General features: G+C 43.1%; 1 protein-coding gene across 2 annotated transcripts in view; it reads right to left on the bottom strand.

Moving 5' to 3' along the window:
* The window catches only part of ABCA1 (ATP binding cassette subfamily A member 1), a 176,342-nt gene that overhangs the window by 104,691 nt on the left and 44,857 nt on the right, over window positions 1-26,794 (bottom strand). For both annotated transcript variants that reach the window (XM_069240375.1, XM_069240383.1), the window contains exons 4-7: window positions 25,407-25,548; window positions 24,091-24,209; window positions 9,428-9,549; window positions 8,880-9,071 (exon numbers count right to left, since the gene is read on the bottom strand). In XM_069240375.1, the coding sequence (XP_069096476.1) occupies window positions 8,880-9,071; window positions 9,428-9,549; window positions 24,091-24,209; window positions 25,407-25,548 (575 nt within the window). The remainder of the gene's footprint in view (window positions 1-8,879; window positions 9,072-9,427; window positions 9,550-24,090; window positions 24,210-25,406; window positions 25,549-26,794) is intronic.

The raw sequence follows: 26,794 nt of genomic DNA, 5'->3' as shown, positions 1-26,794 counted from the left end.
CTGCCATAGATGGCTTGAACCTTTAGCCATGTACTCTTAAAACTGTTGTTCCCATATCCGTCCCACACCTTCCAATTAATTCATTTCTGCGCACCAGTACATTGTTTTTCAAAGATCTTTTTAGAAGACTTATGCTAATGACCCACAAGCTGGCAGAGTAGAAGGCAGACATCCCAGTAATTGCTGCAATGATTGGCAAGTTGTTTGTAGTATTTCGACAGGAAGCTACTATTGCAAATAAAAGAAAGTCTCTTGAATTAACCGCTACCACTACTACTACTACTAATAATATATGGCATAAAGGTGACATTCCCCAGGTTTGCTCCACTTAAATATTTTCATAAAATCTTCATGGACTTCTCACTAACATTTCGATTCAACATTGGACATATTATAATCTTACATTTGTTTTTATATGTAAATACTTCAAGGCTTCACCTATCTTCGATAACCTTCCCTGTATTTTCATGATATTGCTGACGTATTTTTGCTAACTTTGTTTTACCCATTAGTGAACATCTTATTTTTTCAGGGGCATAGTTTCAGGGTGTGTATGTGTGTGGAGGGGCGGGGGTGTTACACCCCCCTAATAAATGTACTTTGTGATAAATAGTTGGGCGCAGGTGCTTTCAGTCCGGTATAGTGAGATGTCTGTCAGATTTCACCTGGAATTGTTACACCCACAGGCAAAAACACTCACACACACTCTCCGTCTCTTTTGGAAAGACTTCAAAAATGCTGGTTATTTTACGACATAATGTACTTTCTCTCACTTCGTACCCATACCAATATACATTCCTCTCCCTTTCCACTGCCCTTTAACCACCTCTTGTGGTTGTTGTATGATGTATTTTAACATCATGTGCCAGCCTGACTGTCGGGAAATCTGAAGCTAACACCCCCAAATCATACTGACCAACCTGCGCCCCTGAATGTAGCCTTATTGTATACTAGAAAGTAAAAACGCCAATCTCTAAATCTCTCGGTGTGTTGGAGTAAGACTGTATCTCCATTCACAGTGCAACAATATCAGTTTTAAGGAGTATGAAAAGAAGAGAATAGGCGGGAAGCGACCCGTGTGGTGCCCAGGCACATTTCTTGACTAGCTTTGCACAGCTCACAATATACCAACCCAATACACTCAGTTCGAAGGGCACACAGGCAGGTTCAAGGCATGCACAGCATATCCGCCACCCAGCCATCAATAAAGTCAATTTTTACATTGACTTTTCAGACAGTGTCAACAGATGACCCTGGTAAATGTGACGAGGACACACTGGAACCCTGATACATAGAGAGAAGTAATGAGGCATAGTTCACAGAAACGCAGATGAGCGGAAGCGGGCACCACACAATTTAGTGCACTTGGGTCTCCTTACTTCTGGTCCTTCTCTACAGAAAAAACTCAAATGTTTTACTCAACAGCTCATGTTTGCGGGTTTTCTTTATTTCACAACAATTAACTGCCTTCGCAGCAGTCCGGCTGCATGAGCTCATAGGTCATTTGAAGACTGTTGCACTCGTGACACAATTGGTCACGGGTTCCCACCATTAGTACAGACTGAAAGAAGTGCTCATCTCCAGAGGACACGGGTGCTCTGAGAGTCTGGCTATCAGAAATGATTGTTTTTTCAGTTATTGAGCTCACAGGACGGGGAAGAAAGGAAGGTAACAAAGTCACTGCAGGAGGAATAGACAGAGTAGCACACCTCTCCTTCTGCAAGGGTACTAAAGGATGGAAGGTGAAACATCTGGCTATAAAGAACATCTACCACCAGACCAGAAGAGGCATCATCATCACTTGTGACAGGTGAACTTAGTGCTATGAGTGAACATCATTTGTGGCTTCTATGGTAGTACAGCCGGTGCAAGGATTTTAAATATGCTACATGACATATTGTGATCCCAACCCTTGAAGATACAACTGAAGATAAAAAGTGGTCTCTTATGAACCCCCTGACGAATGTAAACCGAGGCGAGTGTCTGTATTCTCTAGTTTCCTGTGCCAGCACTGCATTCAAGGGCTACAGCAGGGTACCTAAATTTGCAGCAACATGCATGAGTAGGACACCATCTTTCTAGGTGCTCCACAGAACAAAGGTGACAAAAGTGCAACTTTGTGTTGTGTTGGTTTGTGTGCTTTCAGCATATCCATAATGGATACAATATGTTTGTATCATTAATTCTTATAAGGACTTAATGTGTCCAAAAGTGAAGAAAACTCATTGAGTTGACAATGCTGGTCAGTCTTTACTTTTCCATTTAATATTAGAGGGATTAGATACATATTTTAAATCTGCAAGGTAAAGCAAGGAGGCAGTTCCAAAATTAGGTGTTAAGCACTCACAATAAAATATTCTCATGATATCCAAGTGACATTCTAAATTCTCTAATCAAATATTGGTTTTCTGGCTGAATGAGAAGTTTAATAATTTGTAAATATTATTCACTCTAAACCAGAAAGTATCATAGGCAAACACCATTCTTGGAAAGGTATTTGTAGCATAACAACCAGTAAAATACCATCCATAACATCTTGGTATACAGCGGATGCTGACTTGTGTTTCGCTCATGTGAAATCACTTGCTACGTTTGTCCAGTTCTCACACAAGCTAGGTACACTGTGCAGACAAACCAACTAATGAAGATCAATAGAACCAATATATGTGATCTGTGCAGAGTTCACATTTTCATTACAAGCTGTGGTTTGGGACCACGGTTCTTGCAGTTGGTGGTATCAACTTTATCCAATTTCAGCCCAAAAGGAAAGAGAAACACTATACTTTTCAAGTGTGTTTTCTTGCACGATATTCTACAGTCCTTATATTAGCTTATTAGCGTAGGAAGGCACACAGTTCTTTTGGTCTCCTCTTTATAACCCCAATAACATCCATTTCCCATAACTAGCAGCAAGACGGAAAGAAACGCCATGCCTACACAAAGAGAAATAGTGAGACGCAGAGCGAGGCACAGAAATAAGGAGAAATGAGACAAACATTGAGACAGGGAGAGAACGAAACAGTGCACAGGGTGAAAGGAGACGTTAGAAGATCAAGGAAAGGCAGAGAAAGGGAGGTGAGGGGAAAGGGAGATGAGAGAAACAGAGAATAACAAAGGAGGGGAGAGAAATGGAGGGACAGAACAGGGAGCGCTTGGGAAGCATTGAGGCAGGGGGTAATGGCATACCGAGATAAGACAGAAAGTGAACGTGGAAGAGAGGCAGAAACACAGAAAAGGGCATGTGAGAAAGTGGGGGGGACAAAAGGGCTGATAGAGATAGACAAATACAGAGAGAGGAACAGATTACAGAGTGAGGACAAGGGAAAACAAGGCAAGGAGAGACCAGGGGAGATGCGCTTATTCTGGACTTTCTCCCCTTTGGGAAGGAACAGAGCCATTTTAGTTACTGAGGTTTCCAATGCATAATATATGAGACACTTTGGTCTCAGGCCTGCAGTATTCCACTGCAACAAAACTGCTAGCAAACCCCCAGCTTCGTAGGTGTTTTCTGACAGGCAGGGCGCTGCTTTGACTGGAATATTTAACCTAACAACCTAAAGCACCGCCTCATTTTACCGGCACGAATGTAAAGTCTAAATTGGTTGAACAAGAGCATTTCTTTTCGTCAGTAATGTTACTGTAAGGCAACACTGTTTATCGTCCAGGTTCGCAGGTTCGCAGGTTCTGCGTCTGCAGACTTTGATTCACAAGACTTTGTCTTCTCACTCCTTGAGGCTAGAGTTAGCTTAGAAAAATTCTTGAATACGAGAACCATAAAGACTGTCTGCATACCCAAAAAGAAAAATATGTCCTTTTCTTAGTTCCTCTTTAACGAGGATGTATGTAGTGTAGACAAAGTCACCGTGTAGGGCAGGGTGCCATGTGCAATGGCCCGTGCAGAGCGCTCTGAACCAGTGGTGACAAACAAGAATTGAGGGCCAGTAAATTTCATTCCATTACTTTTTGCTTTGAAGTTTGTTGAGCTCCTGAATATTTGAGAGACATCAAAATTGTAATCTGTTTCAATCAACCTAACCTATCTTGGTATCCGCCCATCATCCACCACACCCCACTGGTCACTATTTTATTACTTATTTGCACTCCATCCCCTAACACCGTCAAATATAAAGTACACGCTGTGATCCCATCTGCACATTAACCAGGATTGTGTTCTCCTCGTCTATCGCCAGCCAGAGTCTCACTCAACCTACCTCGCCTCACGCACATAACACCACGCCTAAGAAAGTTCCACTGGCCACAACACACAAACGTGCCTAGTTCAAACTCCTCACACACACTATTAAAACCCTACAAAACACAGGTCCAGCCTAACTCAACAACTGAATCTCTGCCACAAACCCACCAGTCACGTCTGTTTGGCCAGACTCCTACTCACACACATCCCACACATACAGAGCCCGAGCTGGCAGTATGGCTTTCTCCCACATTGCTCCCAAAACTTGGAACGACCTGCAGCTACACATCTGAGCCACCTCTTCCATCGTTTAATCCTGCAAGAAGCTGAAGACCTGGATCTTTTTTATATAACCCCACTGGCCAGCTCTTAGCTAGGTTAGATGTGAACCTGTTTGAGCGCCAGGATACCCTCCCGGGTCATACTGAGCTTTTCAGATATAACTAACATAACATTTATGAGGTGTGGGGCCACAATTTGACTAAAATCATAGGGGTTTCAAAGTGCCCCCGCATCAAAGAGCAACTGAAGGAGCACTTTCTAAGGACGAGGCTCTATTTTATCACAATGAGAATCCACAGGCAGAACAAGGGTCTCGGGCTGGGACATTTAGGGCCCCTAAAGGACACCACTGTATCAGTTATTACACAGAATGCTGCTCATCTGGGACTTGCCGGGTGAGCAAAGTGAAGTCAATATATGCCTCCTCTGATGAGAGCACCTAATCACTCATGGACAACTCAGTGGCTTGAGCACCTATGGCCAAACTCTGTGTGCGACCTCAAAGTCAAATGTTCAAATGCCAGCAGGCCAGGCACAGCTCTTCAGCCCTCTGAGGTTGTTAAAATGAGTCCTATTGAGTTGGAACAAAGAAACATCAATTAATTAGGATACAACTCCATCTGGGGCGTGTGCTCACTGCCTATTTCACTCACGCCACTGCACAAAAATGAGGGAGCAAAACGTCTAAATTATATACATGATGCAACAGATTCTACGAAGCTCACCAATGTATTCAAAGAAAGGCTCTCACATTACTTCTCGCCGTCTTGTTAGCAGCAAAATGAGAATCTGACGTACGGTGCCACGCGCCAGGCTTCCGATGATCGTCAGCATCATTACCAATAACTAATGATTTGCAAAAATGAGTAAGGTCATGTTCCGCAGAGCTGGGTCTGCTATTTAGCTGGCTGCTTTTCTGGCGGCTCCACAAAGAACGAATGAGATAATGTCTTGGAAGTTAAGGTCAGGCTTGGATTTAATGTATGATTCTGCTTTATTGCTCCCAGGGCACTGACTGACAGCCATAATGGAAACAATGGGCATGTTTACGTCAAGGTTACCAATGCCTCACTACATGTGGCAAATGCAAGCCATGCTAACAGAGCCCAAACAGTGTCATGGGTGATAACCGTTCCTGAAATATTCAGGTGGGCCATTATTACAACCCAGAATAAAATAAATCTTCAGTTCATACAGAGTCCTTATAAATGGGTTTTTAGACAGAAAAATGGAATGCAGCACATAGCACTGCAGCGAGCTGCCAATCCATGCGTCCAAAGTCTTTTTATGTCTGGTGGTAGTCAAGACCCTTTTGCTTTTACTAAAGGAATATAGTTACCTTTGGTGCCAGGGACTACTGTGGCAATGTATGCTTTTTGAAATAAAAAATATTTTTGCTTTTAACCGAGATTTTCTTTTAAATTATCAAGGACTCAGCACCTTTTCAAACAGTGAAGTTCTAAAGAAAAAAACGTGACCAAACAAAATTAGAATTGACAGAGTCAAAATGTTGGCAGTCAATGACTGACCTACTGGCTTTGAAAAGCTAAAATGAGAGCTTAGTAATCCTTTCACCACTAGACTGTATCTCTTCTTGTGAGCTGGCACACACGTACACTTTTAATAATAGACTTTCCTATTACTCCAACTAAATTACATCCTGCAGGTTTTGAAGGCTGTATTAGTTTAACTAGAACTCTGCAAAGTTATGCACACATCAGGTACCTAATCCACTAACCTACCTTGGCATTATGCTCTCAATAGAAAAAGTCAGTGCTTAATTTGTAAATAAAAATGTGCCGGTACCCAAAGTCCTCCTCTTAAAAATGTGGCTGCTGCAATTAAATGTGGCAACACGGAATACTGAGGTTGCGTAATCCTGAATCCATCTCGGGCCTCTTCAATCCATTTAAAGTTTCTCCCTGCCCCCTCAGCTCACTTTTGCAGCTTTCTCCCATTGTGACACTTTTTCGTTTTTCTCTTCCTCTGTCTTTCCCATATGTGTCTTTCGTTCACAGGAAAGGCTTGAGGCAGAAAAACAAGTGCCGGCCCTCATAAATAAGTGCTGGTGCTCCGCTCCGGAAACAACAAGCACAAATTAAGCACTGGAAAAAGTCCAAGTGAAGTGAATTCAAAAATTCAAAAAGAGACTACCGTCTCCTGGATAAATTTGTGCATTCTCAAAATGGCTGACACATTTTATAGAGCATGCATATCTTTCTACTTCCAGTTCTGCTGATCCTTGCTCTGGGATTTTGCATGTGAAAGTGTACACTTGCAAATCCTGGCCCATAGCACGATATTATTTTGAAAGCAAAGAAAATCACAACAGCAGGCAAGAACTGGTTGAGGACTGCAGGTAACGTTATATTTATACTCGATAAGCAAGAGCAGTATCGGCCAGCATGAGTGCGAGGAACCTAAAAAGGCAAGTTCTGTTAGAACTGAAATGGCTCTTCAGAAACAGAACATGGACTCTCAGAAGAAACGTAGGCCCTGCAAAAAATGCATTCTTTAGTTCAAAGCTGGCAGCGAATAATACAACAGAGGGAAAAGACAAAGTAGTTAAAACAAATGATAGCTTTCAAGACTACATGTAGAGTTTTCTGCCTATCCTCCTCCGTACTACTCCTCCCCGAACCCCCAAGTTCCCACACCTTTTATCTTTTCTGACACTCTTCCTTACACAGATAATGCCAAAGTTATTTCCTGGAGGAAATTAAGAAGTCGCTAAAGCAGTGGAACAAAACATGTTTAGAGGAACCTGAAGCAGTACACAGCTGCACTCAATGACTCCGAAACATTACAAGCGATCAGTGCATTGTGCGAGTAAACCGAGATCCACCGTCTCCTCCGTCGAAACTGCCAGCACTGCACAAAGGTCTCCTATTGCACTAGATTTACACTTAGTCCACAAAACCCAATTTCGGAGAATGTATGAGGAAAATCCCCTCCTGGATGTCCCAGAAGTGCCTACAGATCAACAGTGAAAAAAAGAAGAATGTGCTGGTTGGCAAGGCCCACGACTACTGGTCGGGTGACTGGTGGCCGTCCAAACTAGGGATCACTCCTCAATGTAAAAAGGTGGTCAAGAATCTTGGCACCTTAATTGATACTGGTATAATGCACATGCTAAGAAGTGTTTCAGTGGCTACCTCTCCACACAAGAAGCACCCTTATGGAGGCTCTTGTGTTCAGCCGCCTGGACTATGGAACAGCTCTAATAGTGGCAGCTAATGAATGACTACTAGCAAAACTACAGGTGGTTCAGAACACTGCGGCTCGCCTTGTCTGCAAACTTCTACCCGAACTCCCTCAGAACCAACTCTAAGATTACAGCACTGGCCATATTCAAGCTCTTATGCCTGGCACACAGATCCCTATCAGGAAAGGGCCCTGCATATCTAAAAACAAACTTCTCCCCTATCTTCCTACCAAAAATCTGAGATCGAAAGATCAGCTCTCCCTCTAGCCCAGCCGTATTTGCACAGCCAAACGCGGCGGGCAATCCTTTCCCTATCCTGGTCCTCATCATGCAATAATCTGCCCCTACACATCCATGCGTGTCCTGATTTATTTAAAAAAAAATTCTCAAAACTTTCGAACCTTTCCTTTCTTACCTTCTCTTCTGGGTATGGCTTCAGCACCAAGATACCCTTTGGGGGTGATTCACTGTGCTACCTTAAGTATCTGTAACATAACGTAACATGGCACGCTGTTTGGTTGGAAGACGATGAAGAGACATCAGTGTGGTGGAGATATGTGGGGTGTGATTCAAAGCAACGTTTTACAAGAGGCAAACTTTACAACTTGGTGACACTGTAAACTCTGTGGCAGAACTTTGCTGGACTTCCTTATTTGCTGGCAATACGTGGACCTCTGTATTTATGTAGCTTGCCTTATTGTACATAGACTACATGTAAATATAGCAGCCACAAACCTCCCCATTTGCGACCTATGTCTGAGGAACCCCGATTGCCACCCACTGCTGAGCAGTGCAAGAGTGCTCCAAAAACAGTGCGCACAGTTATAATAAATTCACAGCAGTTTAAAGTGGAGCTCATTAGGGACAGGCTGCAAGGTGACCATTTTCATGTCTACTGAAAGATGAAGCACAAAACATTGATTCCGAGAGAAAGAGGTGGGATTTCACTCTTCTCTCTTATCAAGTGACAGAGAAAACCCAAGCAGAGTTGAAGTAGATTTCAAAGAGCCATGTGGACCAACAATGACCACAGGTGCAACAGGGTCAGCAGTCAATATTTTTTAGTTTTGCAATTATGAGCACTGCCCATAAAAACAAAATCTATAGTTTAAAAATTGTTTCTTTCGAATATACAAACATTAAAATCTGTGTCCATGCATGTACAAGAAAGGTCCTGTGTGCGTTGCTTGTACTCACCAGAACTGGCTTCAGAAAGTCAATGTTAGAGTGAAATTGTTGCTCGGCTTCACTGAGCTTGTCAGCAGGCAGCGCGCAAACAATGGCATTGAGGACAGGGACTGCAGCCTGGTTACTGATCATGATGAATTCTGACAGCTTGGACACATTGCACATATTCTTCAGACGAATTTGGTAGCCAGACAGTAAAACCTGTAAGAAATGCAAACACGGTTGAAGGACCTGTGGATATGATGCTCCAGGTACAACTACCATTTTACAGTACCATCTTACTCGATTAATCAAATACAAATTGTGACAGTATCGTTCATACCGGTTTGCTTCACTCAACAATTAAGCACAGCAATATGTATGCCTTGACACGACGTAAGGATTCCTTTGAACATTACACACAACACCAAACTTTTTCCACATGGTTTATACTCTAAAAACCACTCTAAAAGTGCACACATAATTTTTCCTACATTTGCTGGTCCCTTCAATAACCTTTTGCTGCACGTGAAAGCTCAAGTGCTATTGAAGCCCAAGAGGTGCTTCTACACGCTTACCCGTTCGAGGTTAACATCAGCGTTCATGATCTCGTTCACTACCAGAGAAGGCATAGACAAATTGTTTTGGAGGTAAGTCGAAAATGTCTCATTCTCAACCAGGAAGTCATGCAGCTTCAAACCTGAAGAGGTGAAAAAAATAGACTTGGTTGCCAGTTTGTCAAAGGCTGTGCACAGTCTAACAAACGTGAGCCTAAAGCACAGGGCCATGAGAATCATGTACCGCACCCTTGGTAATGCTGATAAGTACAAGACGGAAAGACACAAAATATATTGACACCAAGAAACACACAGATATGGGGACTAGATGAGGAAACTCGTTCACAAGAATCATTCCCTGGTGATTTGATTTCTGTCAATCAAACAGCCAGGGAACCTTCTATTCCAGCTCATTCCTGCACAACACATTGTACAACTGAGTCCTCTTCGAGGCCCTGCAGCAAACTCAGATGGGAAGGGTGGAAGCGTGAAACATCACCCCTTGACTACATACCAGATGAAACGTATGTCCAGCCACTTTCCCAGCAGTGCTTAAAATGGGCAGGTACTGACCGGTACTAAGTACCTGCACTTCTTTAATTCGAAAGGGAGAGTACCTGCACTTCTCAGCACTGATGCAATTAATTTAATGAGTAGAGTACCGGCACTTCTGATGAGCAAACAGGTACTCTGAATAGTGAGTACCTGTACTTCCACATTTTCCTTTAAAGCCCTGTTCACCAGCATCATTTGAACTGCCCTTTGAAAGCCAGGAAGGGGGTTGGAGTAAGTTTGCGATCAAAATATTTTGAGTGAACTTCAAGGAGGGACTTCAAGGAGCAGCACTCTGGCACCTCTTGCACTGTCTTTGCTACTCCTGGTCTCGGGGGTCGTAAAGAATGTGGCAGGGACAAAAAATAAACGCAGCTCTGTAGTTTCCACCTCATAGCCTCAGCTCAAGGTAGGCTGAAGAAACACAAGACGTAAACACCGGCTGGTCACATGGCGCTCTGAGCCGCAGCAAACAATCTAAGCCAGCTCTGTAAGTGTCTATTATTTCAAACTCTATTTTAGAAAACACAACAGGCCGAATTCATAAAGTCAATTAAAGTTATAAACCTATATTTAAGGCAGGAAATGGTTCAATTTACAACTAAAAGTCATGCATAAAAGAATACCTGCAAGCTCTAAATAGGTTTACTGCTGTGTTATTCTCTGTTACAAGTGCACAGAATTAATTGCACAGTAGAAACTAGACGCAAGGGGTGGGTAGTGGGATTAAATGGGATTATGAATGGGATTATGAATGCCGGCAAATTTGTGAGTTTGTGGGCATTCACAACATCCAGCCTGGCCCCTTCTACCCTGGAGACAGCCATAATTACTCCACCTCCATTTGAAGATGGAGTAATTCCCTTCCAAGGGGGGCTTCACACCCAGACTTGGTGGGGAATAGGGACAATGGTTTCTCAACAAGGAACCAATGTCTCTTTCCACCTCAAAGGAAAAAAACGAAAGAAAAAGACAACTGTGGCTGCCTTTCAACGGTGCGTACTTGTACAAGGCGTACAAGTACACACTGGAGAAATGGCGAGTCAAAAAAATGTCACAACATTCATACTAGTATGTGTGGAATCCTACCCTTTCCAGGTGCACTACTAGGAACAGGGCTTTAAGTGGGATGAAAAAACTGGGGAGGAGGTTTCAAGGGGGCGTGGCCTAACAACACATAAACTAAAAATCTGTGCTTAGAATACTATGGCTCCCGACAGGTATTTATATGCTTCTTGCTGGCATTGCTTCCAGATATATACTACAACAAGTCGCATTACACCCACAACAAGCCAGGACTGTGGTTGTTAGTGCATAAGTTAAATAAGCCACAACAATTGCTCCGTTTTACAAACTACTGAAAATGATTATTTTGTTTTAAACGATGAGACTGTGAAAAAATTATAGTCTCTGAAGTTCCACGAAAGTCACCGCAGGGTGGCACTGCTGGCGAGTTAACATTTTTTTCACCCCTAAAGTGAAGGCAATAATGGAAAGCGCGATAGGGATCCGTCTCGACATCTGTTTTTTAGAACTGCCGGTGCTGAGAAAGCCCTGACTAGGAGCGTTTATGATTTGCAAAAACAAAAAAAAGTGTCAAATATGTTCAGGCAGAGGTGTAAATGTTCGCATGTACTTTTACACTATCTTGTGGTGGGGGAAAAGAATTAGCCCGTGACAAGTGGAGACAGATTGTACACAGGACTTTATTCTTCGAGTAGTGCATCCCCGAGGGACGGATGTGAACAGAGCCGAAGCTGTAAAGGTTGGTCCCTCTCCCCCCCGCCTTTGACGCATTCCTGCCTCCCAAGAGGCGGCAGCTGGGGTTACAGGCAAGCGTGGCTCGGCACCGGAGTGAGGGGCAGGAGAGTGTGTCAACGCGGGGCTGAGCGCGGGGTGGCGGAGTCGGGCCCACCTGCTCCTCTCAAGGGCCTCTTTTGTACCGCTCGGCCTCCCCTGGCAGGAGCATCGGCAGCTTGGCGCACTCCTCCCGAGCAGAGGTACTAGGGGTTACTCTCGGTCACTACTCCCCAGCCAAACCAACACTTTCAAGTTCCTGCCGAGTTTTTGTCAGCTTCCCTCGCATGAGAACTGGTGGTTTTAAGAAGGGAGATGGGCGACGGCGGGAGGGGGGAGGTTACTACAGGTCGAACGCCATCTCCCGACGCAGGGCATCCCTTCTCAAGCGGTTAGAAGGCAGTGGTTATCGGCGCACTTTTCAGTGCGCCGCCTAGCACCGTCGCCTCAGTAGTGAGGACTTGAGTGAGAAATAACCGTCTTGTCGGCCCTTCTGCGTCATGTAGAAACGTACGTTGCTGCAGGATGTCTAAGAGGACCATTTCCGTTGCTGCAGACCCTTCCCGGAGGCAGCACTCATCACAAATGTGTGGCACGTGGAAAAATTACCGTATTGTCTCAAGTCTGTGGACAACAGACCTTGAAATACCTGCTGGCAAGATGGCCTAGGGGGCCCGACGATTGCTAATGATGGTTAGTGTGCTGTAAGTCCCGAATTCAAGTACGGGCAATCTAGCCTTCCATCTTTCTAGGGTCGGTAAACTGGTAACAGGATGATACAGTATTTATACCAGTTAGCAGCAGAATTGTGGTATGGAGCCCTATAGCTCATATCTGGAGCACAATGTGACAAGTGGTCTGTAACTGAGTGTCCCGGGTCCAAATCTAAAAATACGCTGTAATTTTATCGACATGTATTGGCTACTCAACTCACCTAAAAATGTAAAAAATGCGTGGGACTAAATACACCTTTGCTTGCACGTACTGTTAATTTTTTTTGCAGTTCACACACATCCCCAGTAGTACGTTGGAAAGCCCTGCCTGGTCTCCAGACGGATACTGCAAATATCATCTGAACTATTTAAGACCTGTCCCCTATGTTCGGTGAACAATCGCGTACTGCTGAAAGGCAGCTCAACGCGAAATACATATTTTTCCTTTTTTTGTTTTTTACCTTTTCAGGAAACTGTGTTTGAGTACCCCAACAAGAAAACAGTTTTCCTAAACACCCAACACGTTTGTGGGGGATCTGATTCTGTAAAGGGGAGTTACTCCTACACGTTGCTGCAGTAAAACGACCACTATACCAACGGTGGGAAAGGGCTTTCTATGAGTATGTAAATGTCCACAAACACAAATATCCGTATATTCACAAGTTTTGCGTACCCAAACTATAACAAGACAGTCCGTGCTTTGTTAATCCCGTTCCCTACTCCTGCATGTGGATTACTGCTGCCAGAGTCTCTGCACGTGTAGTGAATTATATAGTAGTAAACCCATGTACGCCCGGCAAGTATCCTTTTGTGGGTGGCTCCCACGCATGGATGGAGAAATGTATACATGTAAACACAGGTTTATGAAGTAAATAGCTTTGTCAATTGCCCTCAAACAGTGGAATGCGACATCTAGATTTCCTAAAGCAAACAGTGTTATGGTTCGGCACAGGTTTAAGAATACATGTGCATTTCAAGGATTGTAGACTTGTTTGAAGGAAACCCTACAAAGTGGCATTCTTCAAAGATGCAAAATGAGCATTATTTACTTGTGTGCACCTTCTGTTTGCTGTATGATAACTCAGCTCCCCTGGCACTAGCTATGGGCCCGCATTGTGGCGCTCTTAACATTCCTCTCGTGCAAGGTTACCCTGTGAAAAGGTCACTGCAGGGCAAGGCCAGGAAATGGATCCTCCAAAATAAGACCAGGCAAACAGGCATTAAGTCGCAAGATGCTGACAGCTTTAACTGCTGTGAAAGGTAATGGGAGATAGGATAGCAGACTGTGTGCATGTACCTTACTGAAAATATCCCTGCAGCCTTCAGCCGCCATTCCATGAGGACCGCCTCAACTCTGAGCGCAGGAATGCCGCAGGCCTCAACACAGAACTCACAGGTTGTTAACGAGCCTGCCCGGCTGAATATCCAGTGGCCAGCCTTTGAATGGGCTCTAAGCTCAGGGCGAGCTTTATTTCTCGTGCAAATGCTGTTTTTCTATTACAGGCTGGGAATTATGCGATTCTGCAGCTGTGGCGTTTTCCATGTAGGTAAGGATTTCCAGCACTTGCCACATAACTAAGCATCTTCGGCATTGTTAACAGATGTTAACAAAAAATGTGTTCATAGCTCAAACTTGTATATAAACTCTGCCTCGCACGTTCCTTATGCAGTGGCAGGGCCTTTGCACAGTGGCGTTTCACATTTTAGTTGTTTATTGATGTAACTGTGTTAACACCTTTGTCCAGGCAGTGTTAGCATTATTTTACTATTGTGCTACTTTTATAATATTAAGACGAAATTTGCTTCATTGTGCTACACAATTTGTCATTTCTTGACGAGTGAATTAGTCAACTTTGCTTCATGATTCAGCCCACCCAAGCCGCAATATTCTACCTGCATTGTATATAAGTGTAATTATGTTAGGAATGTTAGTATGTTTGATAAGGCGTCTGTCGGCATGAAGGGTCAGCCCAAAAACAGGGAACAGTGGCAGACAAATTGCCAATAGGTGTGTTCTCTGCACTCATTATGACTGCCACCCCTCTTAACCAACTACTTAGTGTTGACTGCAAAAGAAGGTGGACCTATTTGAAGATTCAATGCCAATAAAAAATCAATGCAATTACAAAAGGAACCTGATCTACACTGTCAAGAGGGGTCACCCCTTCATTGTGTTCACTAAACTCCTCCAGACTAAACAAGAAGCTGGCATTTTGTGCAATTTTGTATCTTCCAAACACTATAGATAACAAAAGTCGACTAATCCGGTCCAAAAGACTACTTTGATTGTTGCAACTAACTGTCCCCTGCAAAACGTTCTGTATCATGTATTTTGTCACGCATTTCCAGGCACGGTGAGGCTTCTTTCAATATGGTTCAAACAGCAGGCTTTGTGTTCCTGCCTCGACCTTCACCAGGGACTGACTGTACTGCAGGCGTCAGTGCGCTAAGCCATCCAGACAGACAAAGCGTTGGAGGAACTGAAGCTTTCAGTTAGAAAGCAGGAGAGCTAGCAGCGTATTGCCAAAAACTGACATGTGACCTTCAGTTTTATTTCCCATGAGGCAAATATAATGCAACACACATGTACCTTTTTGGTAAGACTAAGTGCAACGAGGCTATAAAGGGAATGCTCTTCGGGGCCACTGGAGTTATGCAATTTTGCTGCTACAGCATGTCTCGCTTAATTATTGATTTCCCGTATTTCACACATAACCCATCACTTGCCTCTTATTTGACTATTTTAACAATAAAAGGTTCTTTCTCAAACAGATGAAAAGCTACTAACAATGCAGTGACACTTGTTTCTGTGCAGAGGAAGGCACTACGCAAAGGCTGACTGTTCACCTTTTCAGTTGCATATTTCTGTACGTGGGTGTTAAACTAAGGTGAAATCTTTGTCCAGACAGGCCACGTTATGCCACATAATTTGCATTTTCTTGCTGCATAAATTAGTAAACCATACCGTGTAATTTGGTCCTCTCTTGCAGCATAATTACAGTTACCCTGCCCATGCCCCACCCACTGTGCACCATATTTTTTGGTGAGTGGAATTTCGTCATCCTGATATCACCAGGAATCCCAATACATGTATGCTGGGAGGAGGACTCTAGTCTGCAAGTTGACCAGGCAATATACTGAGATTACATGGGTCCACCTGAGCAGCCTCTTCAAAGACACAGCAGTAAGGATGGTACTGTTTCCACCACGCGGAGGTTCAACACTAATGTGCCCATGTTTTTTAAAGATACACTTCGCCCAAGGCTAACGTGCCCTGCCAAAGTTTGCGGTTAACCTACCCCCAAGTTGTTCCCACAGCAGGGAGCACCCAGTCTTCAAAGAGCTGCCATCTTACGTTTAACGCTAACCACCTGACACCTCACCCTGACACCTCACCAACCACATTTACTAAGGACAGGGCAAAGATAACCCACATGTAACCAAAGTGGTCCTTGTGGTTTTGCTCACAGAGCTGACGATTTTATTTTAAACCACAGACGCTCGAAGTATACACTTGACCAATGAAGGAAAATATATTTGGAAGAATCTGCTGTAATGTTCTCTGAGGATGATGGGCCCACCCATCCCTGTGGCATTTATAATAAGGGACTTGCAATGCCTAAAACTGCTCCTGCCTTCTGTTTGTGCCCTAGTTCTGTGGGTGTAATGTCTTCATAAAGAGTTTTACGGGTGCTGTGTTGAGTGTCAGCTGCCAGGGGAATGTACATTTTTATGGCACATTTTAGTGACTGCTCGTTTGTGTTTTTATTTGCTGAATCTGTGAAGGTGGCTGGTGGTATCCCGGTCAGGCTTCGATGCTCTCAAACGACGTGGAGAAGGCGTCTGTGTTGTCATGAAAACTAACAACCAAAATGTCAATGTAATAAAGGTATCACACTTAAAATGCACCACCAATGGTCCCTTAAATAACTGTACATTTCGTCTGACTAAAACTATTTTGTGAAGTCGTAATGTCATGGGTTCTAAATACAGTAAATTATTTTTTGTCAACGGTTTATCACATGCAGGGAAAACGTGCACAGCTGGCCTTTGCCACTGTCATGTATATATTTTAAAGCACTCCAACTTCACAAAACTGGCACTATTTTAAAAAGTAGCATGTCCTGAAAAATAAGATCCTAGCAAGTCCTATTCACCCTCCATAATTGGAATACATTTTGTTTGGTGGAAATATTCTTTTGTAAAATATTTTTTTCCTGGAAATATCTCCTGCATAAACTGTGTCTAGAACGTTTATGCTCAGGAAGTGTTTTGTGAAGGCAACAAACTGCAAATTGACGAAACCGTGTGTTTTCCACCTTTCCAAAACTTGTACGGGCAAAATCAAAATACGGAGCTCACCTAACTATAGAAGATGCCGTTGATAAACGTTTTACCCGATCTGTGGGCCATGTGGTATGCCAGTTCACTAAATCTCTGTTCTATAGTTAACATACCTGTTCTGACGTCAAGCCCAATATTTTCGAATGGAAAACATCAAAATATAAGGACTTAAGCCTTTTAAGGTCCTGAGACTTTCAGGTCAGGTGGCATTGGTGATCTGTTGGAAGGTTACTTTCCACACAGGGAAAGCTTTTGTGAGCTTTGCACCCCTGTTTTTGACACTGGTCAATACATGCTCCGTCTGAGGCTACACAATCCGGCAGAGTGTTAACAGCATACCAACGCTATACTTGGTTTTGTGTTGAGTTCAGGTAGCTCCAGGAAGTCACCACCCCAGGAACAGTGGACAGGAGGCATATCACATCAGAGTAGACACTGCAGACCACCGTTTACGACACACAATCAATATGACTTTTTTCGTTTTTTTTTTTAGCTACGCACCTTTTATCTAGTGTAAACTTTACAACACACTTCCAATATTGACAGTGCACGCTAGCATGGCGCAACTGTACCTTACAACAACTTCCCAGAGGTGGGACAGTTCAACGTTTTCCCTTGCAAGCCGTTACCTGTAACACAACTCGGTGGGTTCGACTGTTCAAAAATGTGTGCAACCACAGCTCACGAGACTGAGTCGCTCTGGGATGACTTACTTTTAGTGCTACCTGAAAAATTACTGATAATACCTGTAATCATTACCGAAATCAACCGTGAAACCAGTGCGGTAAAATAAACAGTCCGCAGGCTTTAATCTTGATGCGGGAGCTTCTGACCTTTACTCCGTTACTGTCTGACCTTTAGACGAGTCTCTCTACCCTCCCGCCCCTGCTGCGCACTTCCGCCTGACTGCAGGGGCAGCAGGAGGGAATACCGCCGAATCCCCCCCGAGTGCGTCACCATTTCTGTGAGGAGGACGAAGAGCACAGGCACAAACGGCCTGTTCTTTTTGGAGGATTCCGGGCAGCTGCTCGCTTCAGAACATGTCTGGACCGAGGGCAGCGCAACCTCAGCAGACGCCCACTCTGGACGTTTCAACATTCCCAGGGTTTTCGCCAAGCGCGAGAGCGGGAGAATTCCCATCTGCAGCAGGAGCGCGGCCAAAGCGTCCGCGCGCGGAAGCGGGCCGTCACCAGTCTCAAGTACAATAATCTGTTCCTTATGCAACAGCGTGCATCACCAGGGCGCTTCCCGCCCTCGAGCAGACTGGCCGGGCCCAGGATCCACTCCGACGTGTATCCCCCCACTCAACCCTTCGAGGGCATTCAGGCCCCCGAACCTTCAAGAAGGGCCCTATGCCATCCAAGGCCAATGCAATGGATACGTATCATCCTAGGACTCGGCCCCCCTTTTCACATCCTGCAGGAGGGCCCCTTCATTTTGCGGTACGCCACTGGGAACACGAGGCACGCAAATGAGGCGGCGGAGCTCAGCTACAGATGCAGGAAAAAGGCCGGATGTAGAGATGGGAAACGTCAGTGTTGCACTATGGCCACAAGCCACCTGTAAGAGGTGTTACAAAACTACACCACGGGAAGGTACGAACACCCCCGCAGTCGAAGTGGTCGAAGGGGGTGGAAAAATGGTTATGTACTGACAGGCCTCTGGCTGGAGACCCGTCTATACAGAGGGATGTTCTCCTCTAATATATTTGAAGCAGCAAGGGTCAGTAGGCTGATGTTCCAGGAAAATAGAAGTGTCCTGGAGTAAAGTAAGATTCATTAAGAGGAAAATAAAAAGAGCTGAGCCCACCTGTAGCAGCAAACCGCTAGGCCTTAAACTTGGCCAGAAATCATGTCCGGCACCTGGAGAAACGCAGACCAAAGACCAGGGACTAACCAGGCAACCACTAGGGCCAGCCTCGGGCCCTTGCCCTGCATACAAAGTACCAATGTGGTTAGACACAAGCAGGCATGGTCTTGGTGGGACTTAAGATTTTCGAAAAGACGACTGCCAATTTCTCTCTGCACAATGACATTCACTGGTTCGATCAAAAATAATGACATATGAAATACATATAGAACTAAAACGTAACACAACATGACGAAAACACACTTATAATAAGCAGATATGTAACAGAAGGTGTTTGCAAAATTCCTGTGAATAACTGTCAAGCTTGTCACAACCTCAGGGCACCTTTTGAGCCTGGATCATCCATACACCCTGTCAGCAATGGGAACCTACTGACGGAATATCACAAGGGGCAAAGATGGGATCTGGGATATGCATACAAGTTCAGGTCATTCCAATAAAAATCCTCACGTGCGCTGTGTCCTTATTGCCAAAAGATATTGTACTCGGTTCAATTTTAGTGCTGTGCTCACTGGAAGAAATAAAATAAGCCACTTTGTAATTAATGTAGGCCAATTTTCAATGTAAAAACATTTTATTTTTTTCTTCGAAGCCATCATTATTAGTTTGAGTTTTATGATACAGTTGGAGCCCGCTTATGGAATGTGTTCTTGAGTTTCCCCTTAAATTATATGTAATATCTTGATGTTACAACTTTTGTGTAACAGTGACTGGGCATATCCAGTCTCACACCACATAATACTTATGTACCTACGTACCTTAGCTATCTGAAACTAAGTACAGTATAATCAAGGTCAGTGGATACAGCAGATGGGCCCAGTTTATCTGGCAGCATTGACAAAATTATGCAGCCAGAAATGGCAAATTATGTGGCGTAATCCATGACAGTATTAATTCGATATTTAGTCACTTCAACGCTTACTAATTCTGACTGAGCAATGTCACTCTGTGATGCCATGTTTTGACACTTTTTAATAACTTTCGAACCATTTGAGGTAGAAACATTTTTTTTTACAATAAATCTACAAATTATGCAGTAAATGTATGTGTGAATGGGCGAAATCATAATTATGCAGAAAATGCAGCAGCCACAGAATCAATAATTCCTGTGGCCCCGCATATCTGTGCCAAAAATTGTTGTTCAAAGTGGTCAACTGAGCACAGATCAGACTTTGTCAGCTAAGGCAAGGTGTTGATCACTGGAATGTAATATAATGAGCCGGAAGTACCCTAATAAGGCCATGCTACATGGCTAGAGTACCGCCATTCACCTGTTACTGGGATCCAACACCTCCACCGATGCGGCCATTAAAACATGTATCAGCTTTGATAGGCTCTGAGCCAAACACTGAACTGGTACATAGAGCAGCATCCAATCTGATCAGCCAGATAGAAGCACAGTGAGGCAGCACTCTTTCTAGGAGCAGCTTTCAGATAGCACACCACCGCGAGTGCACTTTTGTTTTAGTGCAACCTTACTTTCATCAAGAAAACAACCGCAGGTTCTGTGTGTGTCAACAGTGAGATCTATTAAGACGAAACAGCCTTTTGGAGAAACACATCTTGGCAACATAAATAAAGGGACTTGTTATATTTGATTCAGAATGTACTTTAAAACATGGCCTATGTAAGTTTATGAGGGGAGTGAATTTAGGTTCTTCTCACCCCATTACATCTCTGCAAAGTTATACATCGAGGTAAATGGGATGTACATTACTGATTTTAGAACATTCCTTCTCAGCATCATCATTTTGTCATTTAGGATTTCCAGGCTGACCAAAGGGAATAATTCAAGGACATGAAACTAGGAAACATTCGACGTTAGAAGGCGTAGCAAACTGATTCATTAATTTTGCACACTATGATAGTTATGGGGAATTCTCTAGGCATGCAGATGATTATTACGACACTACAATAAGTTCAAGTCAAGAAGCAGTGAATGGATCTTCTTCAAGAATGTTATGGTAGAGCCACACATCAAGAGGTTCATATGGCACTGTGCCATACAGTGTCAGGAAGGCAGATCACTGACAGAATATCCCTAACAAAAATATTGTGTGACAGAAATTTGTGTCAAAAACATCACAGACTAAAATATTGAGGAGGTAAGTGCAAATAGTTAAGTATAGATTTACTGTTCTTAACTCCACATCGATGTACCTTGTATATATATCAGCAAGACACATATATGTGGAATTATATCTAGAATATCTTTCTTTGCCCTTAGAAACTTGCCGTCACAAAATGTTTGTCCTCAATACTCTTGACACAATATTTTGTCCACGTTATATATTTTTCCTGATATTTTGTCTAAACACCAGGAAAGCTAAGGAAAGAGTATATTACAATATACAAAACACTCTAAGATTCCAATCCTAGAACACACTTCAAAATGCTATCAATTTAATTTCCTTTCCGTCTCTCTTACTGGGATATGTACACTAATTTCCCTTGCCTCAGTTGACGGATTTGAAGAAAGACCTATGTGCAATGATCTATTTTCTATTTGCTTAATATTGTTCAATCATAGACTTGTAGGAATTGTCCGTTTGCCCAGTGTATTAACAGTTCACCTCACCCAGTGCGGCGCTGAGGGCCCTATGCATCACTTTCCAAGTGGGTAGGCAGCTCAAGGAAATTAGGTGGCTCTTGCCCTTGAATTTGCAAATGCTGCGATACCAATGTATATGCACATCCTATCAATTCACTCACTCAGACACGATCTCCCAGCTGTGTTACAATCAATATCACTTTTTAGACACACTGAAAAAAGCTTATTTGAATAGTTAGGAAAGCAAGGAACGGAATAAGCCATAATAATAAGTGGAAGTAGCCATTTTTCAGAAGTGCGACAACTGACCTCTTCCCACCATCTTTGTCCCATCTGATTACAGGACTGATTCTGCACTTATGCAGAGCTCGAGAGGAGACACGCACAATGGCCATCACCACTGGGATCATTCTACAACTCTTTGTAAACCTGAAAATGGTTAATTTGAACATTTTGTCTCTATCCAACCACCCAACCCCCTTGTACCTCAATTCATAAAATCAAAAACAAAAAAATATATTTATTGATAACCTGCCAGGCAGCCTTTCAACAGTTACTCCGTTATTCACCATCCATATCTAGTTTATAGACTCTGCCACATAAGCAGTGACCCAAAGTGTCAAAAAGTATGAAAAACAAACAACGACGATGCTCCTGGCTCCCAAGCTAGCTCCAAACACTCTTCCTTCCCTAAGGCCATCTGCAGCATATGCCAGTGAGGCATCCACTATCAGCAGAAAGCTCTTTGCACCCGACAGGTGGCACACAAATGGACACTAGTCAGTAAAACCTTTATCAGCTCCTGATAAACATGTAGCAGGTGACCCAAGCCTAACCCCAGCTCCCTTCAACGCTAAAAACATGGAAACAAAAACCTGACTCAGCAGGACCAGCCTGAGCTCACCGGTCAAAGGCCGATCATTTTTTTTTTTTATGGAGATCTCTCAAATACCAAAAGAAATACAAATACCTTCACCTGCCTTGATCCTACACCTATGGAAGCTCATCCTCTCTATCTTTAAAAAGTCCCATTTATCTAAAGCTCCCAAATACATTTACCAAAGGAGATTTCCTAATTTTCAATGCATGCTAATCTTTGCTCTTCCCTCTAATGTTGGTAGACAGCTTTAGGATTTCAGAGACATGCGATGAGTATTGTATGTGTTTAACTGCTTAATCTACAAAAACATATATTTTTTTATGAAACCAATGCTGGAGTTGTTGAGAAGGAGCTTTTTCTGCAATGAGACAGCTTCACAAGTGGCTGCATAAGAAGCAGGCACAGACTGCCTTCTGAAAAAGGTGCATGGATGACTTTGGTGAAAAAACTATTTGTTATGGTCTGTGGCCTTTGCCATTCAGTACCTGCAGCCATAGGCTAATGGCTTCCTCCATATTTAAACCACAGAACCTGGTGTAGTCAAGCTCTAAAGGAGAGGACAAGTAACCAGGCCGCCTACCTAATGAGACTGCCTCTAATGAGCAGGGTCTTCAGAAGTTCTTGGAAGATTGTTGAGTTTTGAATCTTTCTTCGGACAGAAAGAAATGAGACATGAGTGTGAATGTTGTAAAATTCTTTAAGTTTGGCCATTTCGATGAAATGATCCGCAAGAATAGAGCTTCTGCAGAGAAACTGCACCTCCAGAATGCATTTCACCTTTCTTACATTTAGAATGGCAAAGTAACTTCCCAGTCTACGAATTATTTTTTTCTTTTCTGTAGTAGCTTGTCAGCAGGGACCATTCTTAAAATATTGCAACAGCGTGTCACCTGCTGCCAAGCCACAGTAAGACACCTAACACTTTATGTGTGTGCTGGAAGACAAAGGAAGTTGGATATAGTGAAAGACTGAGCGAATTTACCATTCTAGCAGGGGGAGAGATCCGCCTGGGTTTATTTTGTACATAACCGGTTGTCCAACCATAGCGGGAAAAAAAATCTTCTAGACAGTATAGTCCCTATTGCATATAGGCAGGTGCCTAATCTCCCTACGTTCTGGAAGATTACATACACACCATACCAGTTGAGCATAGACCACATCAGCCTTTAACCATGGTCAATTCAGCCCATAAAAAAACAGAAAATAGACTGCAGTGCCTTAAGTATGTTAAGGAATGTCAGCAATGATTACATTTACTGATATAACGTTAGCATTCTATAAATTAACCATAGCATCACACTGCATCTTTTATTCCAAGCAGTTGGATGAAGGTCTTCGATCTCTGATAACTTCACGTGAAAAGTATTCTTCTAGGCCCAGTTCAAAATTATTCTCACACAGTCACATGTGTAGTCCCTCAGTTCCAATGATGGAACATCTTCAACTACCTGAATAGTCCTCCAAATAACCCCTATCTTTTTAAAAAAGGTCGAATGTCTTTAAAACTACACATCAATAAAAGCACTTGATGCCGAGAGTTTTGGGGTGTCCCAAACTCAAGAAAGTCTAGCAAACTTTGTGAAGTGGCAAAGTTTGTAAACTTCACATTGCTTTGCCTGTTGGCACAATTTCAAGCACACATAGCACAGAAGCGATCTTTTTTATTATATAGAGAAATCACTGTCTGTCAGAAAGGTTGCTAACAAATAAATAAATCAACACTGACATAATGCGCACTTAGAGAAACTAAACTTTCCAGGGATTAAGAATCGCACAACGACAGTCTCTATGGTCATCAAGAAACACATCACAGGGTACTGAAAACCGATGAAACTATACGGAGATAATGAACACCCCTCTTGCCATTACATGGCTGAAGCAAATGAATACATTTCTGCAGTTTGGCTGTGGCAACACTATTAGCGAAAGCACCCAGCAGGCCTAGCATGGGGCACGGCCTCTTTCACACTTAACATACCGGTATGAGCATCCCTGAACTTTCGCAGCGTTCTCAATAGCTTGTGGACATCATTTACGCTGGAGTCCTTCTGGCTGTAGAGCATAAGCCTCTGTGTATCCGAGAACATGCGAGAGACACTGAAAAGAGGGAAACAATGGTGAGATCTGTAAAACTTTGAATGGCTTTTTAAGTGGTCCTACTTTTGGAATGAATTATCATACAATCTACACTCCCTTGGAAGAAAAAACATCATCATTTAAGGAACATTTCTCATTACCAATTGAAGCCATATATTGTGCTGCTTCTTGGCCCTATAGTAGCAACCCTGAGATTAAACGGTCAATTTGTGCAATGAAATACAATTGAATTACTTGCCTTTGGCATTTTAAATATTGGTCCTTACCCTGGATGGACATCAATGGGGAAATTGACAAAGGTGTAGAACATCCAACAACATACTAGGTATATTGCATCCCGCATTATATAGAAGGCGGGGTGAACGAACAAGGTCAGAAGGTGTCAGAACTATATCTACGTTTTTTTAATGCTGAGCTCTATCAATGCAGAGGAAGAAAGTTTTATATTGTATTTGCAACTCTCCCTTAAACCGTTTGCTTTGACATGCTCTGACCTGGGGATTCTGTGAGTGTGGCGTGGAAGTGTGACAAAGTTCTGTTGAGCAAACCGCTGCCATGTGCTATAGCTGAGCACTGGCACTCGATGAGGTGGGACCATTTCTGATTTCTCCACACGAATCATCTGAGGTGAGGCTCGTGTATTAGTGGATGCAAAACAATACTACACAAGTAGGGGCTCTCATTGAATGTCATTTTCTATTTAGTCACTGTTTCAGTTTCAAACACAAAAATGGAGCTTGATACTCGTCTCGGTCTGATTTATGTGTCAATAACTTAGAATTAGGTGTGTCCACTTTTTGTTTCAGTTTCATGTTTATAAAGGATTTGGAATATCTTTGTGAGATAGTACCTGAGGTAAATTTACAGCCCACCTTAGACTTTTTAGCATTCACTCACGGGTGTTACCATACTATATCACATGTTATATCACAACAACAATATTGTATCCCCTACATCGACCTATCACTACACAGCAAGGGAAGTAAAGTACAAGTATACAAGTGCGTAATAATATTAAATTATGCAACCATCCCACTTTCATCAGTTTTTCATTCCTCCTGGGAAACCATGCAGTCGCCAGCTAAACTGCTTATGTTAAATATATATATATATATATAAATATATATATATATATATATATACACAAATATACCAATGACAGAAACAAAAGATGGTTCAAGACCCTCTTCTACTCACATGGATTTATTAAAGTTTCCAACGACTCCTGGTGACTCCCCTGGAGTCGGGTAGCGAAAACAAGGGTTGTTGGCATTGCAGATGATCCCTTGTATCCAGGGCAGGGTACCAGCAGATGGCATGGCCTTGTTTGGGAAATGACCTGGGAGAGGGGGGAGAAAGAAAACAATGATTATTAGCACCTTTATGTGGTGTTTCCACGCAGGTGTTTATTAGTTTCAAGGCTTATATAGTGCTTGGGCTCTTGGCAGTGGCCTGGAGAAGCTGCAATGCAGAGTTTTGAGCTGTAAGATGTTCTTCCAGGAAGGAAGTTATTTCATATACCCTAAAAAATATAAGAATCGAGCTTCCTTGCCTCAAAGGATCTTTCGTACAGAGTTTGGAGTGTAAGGAAATCAACCTACTGCATTTTTAGATGAGCAGGCTGTTTTGTGAGAACAGATTCAAATGTTCTCTTTTCAGTTGTTATTTAAGTATTTATTTTATGTGTATTCAGGTTGCGGGCAATTTGTGATTTCAGTTTAGCACATGCCAAGACGTTGTTTTAAAGGAGTGATCCATAGAACCATGCATTGTTTTTGGCAACAGCTTTATGGACTCGATGAAACAATTTGTGACCATCCCCTTCTACCCGGCCCCTTGCCCACATGGTCAGATGTATTCTAAAATGCCTGTTTTTGAACTATCTCTTTCTCAAAACCAGCTATCTTGAGAGAACCCTAGTATAAAGAGAAGCAAGCATTAGATGCAAGGGAGGAGATGGTGAAGCCACGTTTCACGTCTTAACACCTACCACCCTTATAAGTGACACTTACAGGGCGAGTTTTGCAAAATATGGTGCTGGTCTACAGCATTACTGGGTTCCTGGTGCTTGGTTCGTTTGGTAAATGTACATTCCTGGACATGTCCAATAAAATTAAACATCAGTGCTTCAGAAAGAACTGCACCTCTAAAAATCTGCCTAAATTTGCCAGATAGGACTTAGTTGGACACCGCGTCCACAGAACTCAAACTTCAGTTCTGCTGCACAAGGAACAATCCTCAGCTCACAGATACCTGCTTCTGGCCCCTGAGCTCCTTGCGTTTACAACTTTCTCCACCTACACTTTCTCCATAGTTCCCACTGCATGATTCCAACTGCCTTAGATGTCTCTCTTACTACTCCCACCCTCTGACATTTCTAAATGCCAGCTATCCATTTTCTGGTTGGCTCCATTTGCTGTTTCTCCGACTCCATCTTTGTGTACCTTGAAAAACCCCAGCCTAACTCTAGGGAACAGTTCACTTCGCAATTGGCAACGAGGCCTAGAAGGGTGTGCACTCAGGCAACTCAGTAGGTGGGCAACCGGATTGTTGACCCCTGAATATTGAGGGGACATAGTATTGAA

The sequence above is a fragment of the Pleurodeles waltl genome, chromosome 1_2 (genome assembly GCF_031143425.1).
Source record: "Pleurodeles waltl isolate 20211129_DDA chromosome 1_2, aPleWal1.hap1.20221129, whole genome shotgun sequence".
Classification (NCBI taxonomy): Eukaryota; Metazoa; Chordata; class Amphibia; order Caudata; family Salamandridae; genus Pleurodeles; species Pleurodeles waltl.
Note: the sequence above shows the minus strand (reverse complement) of the source record. Positions and strands in the feature narration are given on the sequence as shown.